At 38.6% G+C, this 11,488-nt stretch overlaps 1 protein-coding gene across 2 annotated transcripts in view; it reads left to right on the forward strand.

Annotated features, from left to right (window-relative positions):
* The window catches only part of ALDH1L2 (aldehyde dehydrogenase 1 family member L2), a 59,647-nt gene that overhangs the window by 42,958 nt on the left and 5,201 nt on the right, over positions 1-11,488 (forward strand). For both annotated transcript variants that reach the window (XM_047788120.1, XM_047788119.1), the window contains exons 16-21: positions 2,327-2,414; positions 2,877-2,970; positions 4,401-4,500; positions 5,128-5,226; positions 7,422-7,587; positions 9,727-9,832. In XM_047788120.1, coding sequence (XP_047644076.1) covers positions 2,327-2,414; positions 2,877-2,970; positions 4,401-4,500; positions 5,128-5,226; positions 7,422-7,587; positions 9,727-9,832 — 653 coding nt within the window. The remainder of the gene's footprint in view (positions 1-2,326; positions 2,415-2,876; positions 2,971-4,400; positions 4,501-5,127; positions 5,227-7,421; positions 7,588-9,726; positions 9,833-11,488) is intronic.

Here is an 11,488-nt window from a genome sequence, read left to right on the forward strand (position 1 = left end):
CTCTCTCTCTCTCTCTTTCTTTCCTTTCTATACCAACCTATCCCTAATTCTCCAGACACCAACTGAATGTCCTACAAGTCCATTCCATTCTGATGCTGATGACCTGGAGTTTCAGCACAGACACAGACCCACAGGTGAAGGGCTCGGCCCCACATGACTGCCCCACCTTGAGACATCATTTGCAAGCCTTGGGCCTCCCAACCTTCTGATCAACTGGCTGTAAATTCATAGGTTCCTTTGACCCCATCCTCTGATGAGATAATTTACTAGAATGGCTCACAGAATTTAAAAAGTACCTTACTTATTCTCACTGTCTTATTATAAAGGATGTAACGAAGAACACAAATGAACTGTCAGATGATGAGGTACATAGGGTGAATCTAGAAGGATCTTCTGTCCCCATGGAGTTCACATGTGCCCCCCCTCCCATTACGTAGGTGCACCCACCAACCCAGTAACTCTCTGAGCCCTGCTGTTGAGGGGCTTTTATGAAAATTTCATTTCATAGATGTGATTGATTGAATCATTGTCTACTGATGATGCAACTCAACCTACAGCCCCGCTCTTCTGAAATGGGGCTGAAAATTCCAACTCTGTAATCATGGCCTGGTCTTTATGGCAACCAGATCCCATCCTGAAGCTACCTAGGGGCTCCCAGCTACCAGCCATATCATTAGTATACAAAAGGCACTTTTTACTTGAATTGAAAAGTTTTAGGAACTGTGTGCCAGGACCTAAAGACAAATAATATTATATATTTCACATTGTATTGCAATTTTTAAATACTATTCTGCACTAAAAAATCTCAGCCTCTTGAAAAAATGATGGGAGCACAGAAAATACAAGGTGTTGCAGGCCAAAAAAAGCAAGGAAGTGCTGAAAGAATGATTGGGACATGTCATAAAGGCACAGGATTCACAGTAGAGAGACTCCCATCAGCCAAGGCTGGAACAATTTGAACCTCAGAAGAAATAATAGCAAAAGATTATAACCATTTAAATAAAGTAAGAATCCATCATTTCACATTGATATTAATTAATTAAAGAGAAGGGAAAGCTCTTGTAGTGAAAAGCCAATGAATACACGTAGGAGAAATGGAATTAGAAAATCACCATTTAGCAGCCATTCTAATAATTGATTCAGAGAGGACTCATCGGTGGATGCTAAAACTATCGGAAGTTTGAAGAGTAATTGAATATTTAAAGTCTTGAAGTATCTCCCTAGAACATATTTATGAACTATAAAGTGTAGAGCAGTAACTTGCAGTGATCTAGCCTGGCAGATCACCTTTACTGAGTGAACAAAGTTAATATTTCGAAGATTGGGATTATTTGCCAGCAGGTTCCTGTTGACATGATGCACCGAGAAGAATCCAGCATCACTCCTGTGATGTTGTTGCCAAAAGTGAATGACCTGGATCTAATCATGAGAAAACAGCAGGCAAATCCAGACAAAAGAACATTGTACAAAATAACTGGCCTGTGTTTATCGAAAATGTCAGTGTAAGAAAATATAAAAGAAAATCCAGAAACTCTTCCAGAGGAAAGGAGACTATAGATATGGTACATACATGCAATGCATGATCTCGGATTTTCTTTTTCTATAAAGCACAATATTGGGCTCCTGGTGAAAACTGCATAAGGAATATAAATTAGGTATTCTGCCAGTTGTGAATTTCCTCATTTTGATCATTGCAATGTGGTTATGTAAAAGAATCCTTTGTTTTCAAGAAATGTGCACAAAAGTATTTAGACGTAAAGGGACACATCTATATATTACTCCTTAAACAGTTCAAAAACAGGGAGGAGTTCCCGTCGTGGCGCAGTGGTTGACAAATCCGACTAGGAACCATGAGGTTGCAGGTTCGATCCCTGGCCTTGCTCTGTGGGTTAAGGATCCGGTGTCGCCGTGAGCTGTGGTGTAGGTTGCATACGCGGCTCGGATCCCGAGTTGCTGTGGCTCTGGTGTAGGCTGGCAGCTACAGCTCCGATTCGACCGCTAGCCTGGGAACCTCCATGTGCCGCGGGAGCGACCCAAGAAATGGCAAAAAGACAAAAAAGACAAAAAAAAAACAAAAACCAAAAAACAAAACAGGGAGAGATGGAGGATAAAGCAAATGTAGTAAGATAGGAACATTGGAGGAATCTGGGTGATGGAGACAGGAATGCTTTGTCCTATTTTTGCAACTTTGCTGTAAGTCAGAACTTATGTTGAAATAAAAGAAAAAATAAAATGAACTCTCGTGCAGCCATAAGGGAAAGCTGGGTACTGATCAAAAGGACCGGACAGAGTCTGAAGAAGGTAATTGCTGTCTGCCTCTGCTCAGGTCACACCCTTGACTGCTTTGAAGTTTGCAGAGCTCTCTGTTAAAGCAGGCTTTCCGAAGGGAGTCATCAACATCATTCCAGGCTCAGGTAAGCCCCCCAAGGACCCACTTTGTTGTAACTAATGACTGGTTCAAGGGTAGCTAAATGAGTGTTTTCTCACCAGGGTCTCGTCCTGACTCATGACTATATTAAAAGACGTTTACCAAACAGTCAAGTATAAACATACTTATCATGTGCTAAAACCTTAAAATGAGTAGGGTGGGAGGGGTGGAAATTGAACAACATTGTAAAACTACCCTAAGATGGCCCATTTCAATTTTTAAAAATTAAAGATCAAAAAACCAAGGTCCCCCCCATCTTTTGGGGGTACCAAAATCAGCATGGGAAACTTTATTCAGATTTTTGTCACTTTGTTACTAATAGAGAAAAGGTAAAACTAAGATTTAAGCAAGAGCTTAGAAATCTACTTTAACGAATTCAAAACATGAGAACCTTTTCCATAAGAATTTGACAGTGTTTTAATTCATAGATTTCCCCATAATTCCACAGGTGGCATAGCAGGACAGCGTCTTTCTGAACATCCTGATATCCGCAAACTTGGTTTCACTGGTTCCACTCCGATTGGCAAACAGATCATGAAGAGGTATTGGTTTTAGTGTGTTGATTTGCTAAAAATTCTGTTAAAACCAGGTTTTTGGTTATGTTTTTGCTTTTTTAAATAGGGTGTTTTGGAGGGAGAAAAAAACACATCTAATTTAAAAGATGTATCTACAATAACAGCAGGGTATTGAAATGTTTGAATACAGTAAAATATCTGCCAAATTGTAAAGCCCCGAGTCAGTAAAACCAGAGCCATATTGAAATTCTGCAGGCTTCTGGTAGCTTTCACAATCCAGCACGAAACATTTTCCGTACTAAAGCTGTGGCCAAAGCTGTGTTTGTAGCTTAAGAAACTGAGAAGACATATAAATGATAAATCTGGATTACTTATAAAACGAAGCCCTAAAAAGCAGTAACATTAGTTCAGAAAAAAAATGCAAACCATCTAAATGTGCAAAATAAGGCAGTGGTTCAAGTATGTCAACATAATGGAACACTGTGCAGTCATATTCATGGAAAATTTTTAAGAGCATTCGAGTGTTGTTAAATGGTAAATGGAAAGAAAAATATGGTGTAAGATTGTGTATATTGGGTAATCCTAACTATGTTAAATAAGGCAAAGCTTGTGCTCGGACCCAGGCCAGAAATAAGTATATCTAAACGGTAAAAGAAAAAAAAAAGTCATTGAACCATGGAATGGAATTTTTGGATTTTTTTCCCTCCTTTCTGAATTTTTAAGAATATTTAAAATACTTTTTTTGTGTGTCTCTTTTGTTTTTTAAGGGTCACACCCACGGCTTATGGAAGTTCCCAGGTTAAGGGTTGAATTGGAGCTGCAGCTGCCAGCCTACACCACAGCCATGGCAACATGGGATCCAAGCCACATCTATGACCTACATCACAGCTCACAGCAGTGCTGGATCCTTCACCCACTGAATGAGGCCAGGGATCAAACCCTCATCCTCATGGATACTAGTTGGGTTCATTATTGCTGAGCCACAGTGGGAACTCCTAGAATGCTTTAAATAACAATAGTTCTGCACGAAGGGAGAGTTGAACAGTGTATTTCTAAAAACTGATATTTTTTTTCCCCAGTGCTCCAATAATCTGGTTAAAGGTTAAATTCTTTGCCAGGACTTTATGTAATCCAAATTTATATACCTAAAGGATCTGAATTTACTTACGAGGACCTCTAATCATTTGACCACAGGATTTAAAAAGAAGCAAGTTTTTTATTGTGGGATATTTCTAATATACACAGAGCTGACAGAATAGCATAATGAACTCCCATATGTTCATCACCTAGCTTAAACAGTTCTCACCATTCTGCTGTTCATGTTTTGTCTTTGAATAAGCTTTTTAACATTTTGGAGGCTCAGTTATGTTTTCCGAGCCAAGTAGTAATTTATGGTTGAAAAAAATAACAGAGAGACTAATAGACTAAACGCTCATATCCCATTTATTTTTCCCTAGCTGCGCTGTAAGCAACTTGAAGAAAGTTTCCCTTGAACTTGGTGGCAAATCCCCACTCCTAATATTCAATGACTGTGAGCTTGACAAGGCCGTGCGAATGGTAAGGGTGGGTCAAGTCCAATAAATATGTGCCTACTTCTGAAACGGATTTTACCCCCTTGTTTATCAGGAATCTTAAGATGAGATTTTGTTTTGTGTAATCATAAATGGAGGCTGTCCTTTTTATGCTTAGATTTTGGACTGCTCAGAGCACTAATTTAAAAATAATGTCTTTATAATTAAAGGTATTTTTTAAAGTTGGGGGCCAACTTTTTACAAACTGATATAGAGGTTTATACACATTTATGATTTGTATAAGTTGATGCAGAGATTTTAAAAGTGAAATTTGATATCCAAATATTACGTTTAAATGTGTAGAACAACCTAAATTTTCTGGCAACACAAAATCTGTTCTTATTGATATGTCTTTCTTGGTACACATTTTTTTAAAAGTACTTTTACACATGGACCAAAAGGAGGAGGAGAAAAAAGATTCCTAAAACTATGCAAGATGAAACACATATCTCCAAGCAGGTCTCATCACTAACTAGGCCAAGGGCTCGTGGTTTTCTATGACTTCTCTGTCTTGTCTGCTGTCTTTCAATAATACCTAATTCTCGGTCTGTGCAATTTTAGGGCAATCTTGACTTCCCAAATAATAACAGTATTTTTTCTTTTGCTGCTGAAGGGCATGGGGGCAGTATTTTTCAACAAAGGAGAGAACTGTATTGCAGCTGGACGGTTGTTTGTGGAAGAATCCATCCATGATGAATTTGTGACAAGAGTGGTGAGCATCTTCAGATTTGCTCTAGGAGTTGTGGAGAAATTGCCTTTATTTTAAAAATACTTCTGGGATTATTAGCAATTTTTAGAGATGATAATAGTACTGTGATTTTATTTTTTTAAAAGCAACTCAATCTGGGAGTTCTCCTGTGGCACAGCAGGTTAAGCATCCGGCGTTGTCACTGCAGTGGCTTGGGTTACTGCTGAGGCACAGGTTCAATCTCTGGCCCAGGAACTTCCACATGCTGTGGGCACAGCCAAAAATAAATAAATAAATAAAATAAAGGCAACAAAAGCCTTATCTTTTATAACTACTTTCTGACAAAGTCCAGACTTTGCTTAAAAAAATCCAAGGGGGAAGAAGAAAATGGGGGGATAAATTGGTCATTAGTTGACAATTGTCGAAGCTGGCTAATTGGTACATGGAGTTTCATTATATTATTTAATCTACTTTTAAAAAAATCATCTACCTTTATATTATTTAATCTACTTTAAAAAATGATCTACCTTTATATGTGTTTATAATTTTTCCTAGTAGAAAGTTATCGGTCTATATATTTTAACTTGATGAAGTATACTTGAGCTGTTATTACCTATATTTTGCTCTGTATTTAGAATATATTATATCCTTGATTTTTCTAAGTGCCTAAATTGACTGTGAGGGATATACCACTTGATTCTTACAAATCCTGAATTGAGAGTCAAATGATAGCATATAATTTCCTCCATTAAAATAGATCGCTAGATAGTTAGATTCCCCCTGTAGTTGGTTATGATTCCGTAAGTAGGAGACTAAAAGTCATTTATAGAACTACTAAGATGAACTCTGTGGCTAAAATAAACATACTACATTATGTCATTATTATGAAAATAGTAACCATGAATGTGTTTATACTTGAAAAACCATCACCCAGCTTTTCTTTCTTCAGAGCCAGTGCCCCCATCCCATCCTCAAAAAGCAAAGGCATCTCTCCTCATGAGAGTGGAGAACAAGGAAGGCACATGAAGAGGCATCTGATGGGCAGTGGCTGCCTCATGAACATTCCTAGAATTCAGCTTTGTGGCTCAGTCAAATACAAGTTATAGCACCGTGTATCACTACCACTTGTTGCAGTTTCAAATGCTGAGACCAGAAATGTCAAGAATTTACTGTATCAGTCCGTCAAACATGTTTTGCACACATACAATCATATATTCCTTCTTCCAACAGCTGTTTCTTCAGCACTTACCAAGGGATTATTGCCAGACCCAAATTCAAATTCATGGCCCTGTGGGGTCATGGTAACTCCCATTCTTTCTTCTTACTTAAATTGGACTTAACATCAGAAAAGGCAGAAACAGGAGTTCCCGTCGTGGCGCAGTGGTTAACGAATCCGACTAGGAACCATGAGGTTGTGGGTTCAGTCCCTGCCCTTGCTCAGTGGGTTAACGATCCGGCGTTGCCGTGAGCTGTGGTGTAGGTTGCAGACGCGGCTCGGATCCCGCGTTGCTGTGGCTCTGGCGTAGACCTGTGGCTACAGCTCCGATTCAACCCCTAGCCTGGGAACCTCCATATGCCGCGGGAGCGGCCCAAGAAATAGCAAAAAGACAAAAAAAAAAAAAAAAAGAAAAGGCAGAAACAGGTTAAGATAACTAAGGAGCACATGTCAGTGGTGAACGTTGTGCAATAAAGATGGTTTTTCATTGGAATATTCTAGCACAGCCTCTGGTGTGGCTATACCATAAAAACTTAACAAGGGCAGTCTACCTCATTTGGGGAGAGAAAAAAAAAAAAGACAACAATGTGGCCATTTTAGAAATTATTTTGCAATGAAGACTGTAAGTATGCTGTATTAACAAAAATTCCAGAGTATCAGGTTTGCCTTTTTAATGGATTAACATTCAGGAAAATTTTAATATAGCATATGTGGCTTAGGTTCTATTGAAACTCAGTGGTTAAAAGTTTGGGCTTTTGAGTCAAGAAAATGCTACAGTGTTTAGTGGTTGTGTGCCCTTGGGCAAGTCACTTAGCCTCTCTGATCCTGGGTTTCTTCATATGTAAGAAGGAAATAATATCTACCTCGATGCTATGGTGAAGACTAAATAAGGACATGGCTTTAAACAGCTTAGCACAGCACCACCACCTGGTGGAATCTCGTCAAGGGTATTCATTGTTAAGATTAACAGTCAATTGTGTTTTGTGAACTGGGTAACATACAGGTGGAAGAAATTAAAAAGATGAAAATTGGTGATCCGCTTGACAGATCTACTGATCATGGGCCCCAAAATCATAAGGCTCATCTGGAAAAGCTTCTGCAGTACTGTGAAGCTGGAGTGAAAGAGGGGGCCACCTTGGTATATGGAGGAAGGCAAGTGCAAAGGCCAGGTAAGATTACTCCCATGGGAGGTATGCTGGGGGTCTGGCTTCTTAAATCGGAATAAATGGTAACAGTTTTCACTGTAGCACCATCTTGCCTCAAAAGTAAGTGGTGGTATTTATGTTATGATCACAAGAATTACTTTCTAGATCCCATTTGATCTACTTTCTAGATCCCAGTACTTTCTAGTATCCCACTCATACCTTAGGCAGTAGCTTTCCTGAGCCTCAGTTGTAAAATGTGATGAAATGTGCACATCCTGCTTTATGAGAATGTGAAAAGTCCAATGAAATGGATGTGACAGGCCCTTAGCTGTACTGTAAACAAGTGTAATGGATAACAATGTTGTTCAGGCACTGGTGATTTTCATTCCTGGCGATGTGAGATTTAATCTCGGTCGCTTCAGCCTGGGAAGGATTCATTCCTGTTGTCCAAAGCAGTGCTTGTTACAGAAGCATGTGAATGGCTCCATGCCATGATACCCAAAAGGAGAGAAAAACAAACAAAAAAACAACTGCACAACTTCATTATTTACTGTTCTAGGTAGGTTGTACACCAAGACTGGGTTCTGCAAATTGGTAACTAGAAGGAAAAAAAATTCAACAATTAGCCTGTGTATTGTCTATGACATGTTTTTTGGGTAACCATGTAGCTATTAAAGGAGTTATTTATTTAATTATTTATTGCAGGAAAAACCTCTGCTCTGAATGTAGAAAAAATTATGGGATAGAACAATCACTGTTTTGTACTCCCTAATTGAGTGAAATAATTGAGTCAGGCAATGGTCATGAAGGGAAGCTAAAGTTATTAGGTGAAAGGTTGATGAGGCCGTGGGTATTTATAAGGTACCGCCCCCAAGATTGCCTGCCAGTCATACGGAGAACACAGTTTTACAATGAATGGGTCAGGTTGTCATCACTTGGACCACTGGTCAATCTTAGCATCAGTGAAAGCAGGATAACTGGATAGGATATATTTCCATGGGATGCAACATGTAACATATAGCATCACCTATGAACTATTCTTGCCAAAAATATTTAACCATGAATCTAATTATGTCTTTAGGTCATATTTTCCATTTACAGAAAATATAGGGGATAGAGGAAAAAATTAAAGTTATTCCAAGGAAGCAATAGCAGATTTGAAATGCACAAGATATTCTGCAGGACAACTGAATCAGTCTGTTTAATAAGTCAGTGGCATGAAAAATAAGGGGCAGGGATAAGGGGAGAAATATTTTAGATTAAAGGACATTCAAGCCATCTAATAACCAAATGCAGTGAGGAACTTTTATTTGAATCCTGAGTCAAACAAATCCACTCTAAAAGTATGTTTTCTAGAAATAAGAAATTGAATAAAAATATCAAATCATTATGTTATGCACTTGAAATAATGTTATATCAATTATATCTCAATTAAAAAATCAGAGGTTTTTTTTGGTCTTTTTGGTTTTTTTTGGTCTTTTTTTTGGTCTAGGGCCACTCCCACGGCACATGGAGGTTCCCAGGCTAGGGGTCCAATTGGAGCTGTAGCTGCCGGCCTGCGCCAGAGCCACAGCAATGTGGGATCCGAGCCTCATCTGCAAACTACACCACAGCTCACGGCAGCGCCAGATCCTTAACCCACTGAGCAAGGACAGTGATCGAACCCGCAACCTCATGGTTCCTAGTTGGATTCGTTAACCCCTGAGCCATGATGGGAACTCCTAAAAAATTAGAAGTTAAAAAAACTGAAAGGTAAACTATGAATAAGGAATTAGCATTAATTTTGTTAGATGTGTTAATGTATGTAATAAAATGTCCTTTTTTTAAAAAAAATAGATTTGTACTGAAAAACTGGAGTATAAATTGTGTAAATCTCTGGAATTTGCTTTAAACTATTTTAGTAAGGAAAAACATGAATCAAATATAGCAAAATATGTATCAATATTTGTTTTACTATTTATTATACTCTTTTCTCTACTTTTATATATGTTTGAAATTTTTGTAATAAGGACATTACAAAAATAAGAACCTAGGAATGCTAACACTAAAAAGGAAACTGCAAGTCTTTTTGGTCTTACTGATCAAAATTTACACTTAAATGAGAGAACCGTTAATTGAAAATTACCCTATAATTGACGTCATTTTCTTCTGCTTTTCAAATAGGCTTTTTTATGGAACCTACGGTCTTCACAGATGTGGAAGATCACATGTATCTTGCCAAAGAGGAGTCCTTCGGCCCCATTATGGTCATTTCTAAATTCCGAAATGGGTATGGTCTTCAAGTACAATTTAACTGGATTAACTATAGATACAAGGTTTTTTTTTTTTTTTTTCTGCCATTGTGCTATACAGAGCATACAATCAGTGAACATAGAATTCTCTTCCATAAGGATAATTGACTTAAATAATTAGAAGAGGATGCTAGCTAAGGTAGACTGTAATATGTTTTTCCTTCTTAGCTTACAATAATGGCTGACATTCTGGGATGTTGACTAAGTTTTAGTTTTTGTACAGTCAGCATTTGAAAGGTCTCTGGAGTAAGGTCAGTAACTGAGAATAACAGACCTAGTTTTCATATTTACATTTCTAGGGAAAGCAGCATCTGTGAAATCTGATTTTCCCAAAGAAAGTACATCCTCCCTAGGGGACCATGCCCCCTGAAACCTAATGCTCAACGCTGTAGAAATGTCCACAGTCACCATATAATCAACTGTAAAGGACATCCTGGTTTTTTTAATGGTGCCTGAAACTTTCCAAAGCGTTGAGTATACCAAAGAAGGCCATATGCAAACTGAGCTCATAGCAGAACCTTTTTAAATTTTTTTTTGCTTTTGCTTTTGCTCTTTAGGGCCGCACCTGCAGCACATGGAAGTTCCCAGGCTCGGGGTTGAATCGGAGCTACAAAGGGAGCTCCTCATATCAGAACATTTAATACAATGGACTGTCATGGTATACTGCGCAGTTCTTCAGAATTCTGGCTTGAGTTTTCCTTTAACCAATGAGAAGGTAGGGAAAAAAACAGAATGCAGAGTTTAGAAGGGCTTCTTGGTCTTTGACAGAAATAAGGTAAGAGACTGTAATGTGTAACCTTTTGACATGCTGGTCCAAGGATCCCCTGTGACCCTCATTTCCTTATTATAAGTTTCTCCAGAGGATACTGTGTGTGTTAAACATGCAGATATTAGAAGCGAGGTTCAGGGGATGTAAGGAAGCCTAGCTAAGTCACAGGTCCTGTCTGCAAGGAGCTGACCATCCAATAGAAGAGACAAACAAGGAGATGGGCAATTGACCACAAGGGGCTAAGGCAGGGACACAGTGGTAGAGTCTGCACTGACTACCTCTGTGGGCCTGGGCCACTTAATTCCTCTATTTGTGAGATGGGGTTATTAATAGTACCTACCTTTTTGGATTGCTCTAAGGGCTAAATAAGTCAAGTCTTTGCTGTTGGTGCCGTTGCAATCCACATGCTTGTTATTATTCTAGAAGGGGGCAAGATGTGCTATGAGGCTGTGTCATCTCAGTGGTCCTCAGTGGGCATTGGTGTTCAGCCATTTTTTACCCTTAGTCCAGTCTGTAATTATTTGGAGTGCAGTTAAGAGCAATGCATCAAGTGTGAGAGTTTTAGCAGCACCTCAGTCCACTGCAAGTGAAATTCCACATTTCTCATAAAAGTTGAAAATTGTGTATAGTCAAAATTACCTTTGAAAATCCCTTGGTAAGGCACCACATCAAAACCTGTGCTATCTCTCAAAGAATTCAGCACAACTAATTTTTCCTCCAGTTTTGAAACAGAAATCCTGATTCTTTGCTGAAGCCCCAGATGAAATCTTGGTTTGCATTTACTGGCTGTATTGTAGAAAATTCATGCCTATTTTTATCATTAGTGCATTTTTATTTTTTATTTTTAACATTTTTTGATTATAGT

The sequence above is a fragment of the Phacochoerus africanus genome, chromosome 7 (assembly GCF_016906955.1).
Source record: "Phacochoerus africanus isolate WHEZ1 chromosome 7, ROS_Pafr_v1, whole genome shotgun sequence".
Classification (NCBI taxonomy): domain Eukaryota; kingdom Metazoa; phylum Chordata; class Mammalia; order Artiodactyla; family Suidae; genus Phacochoerus; species Phacochoerus africanus.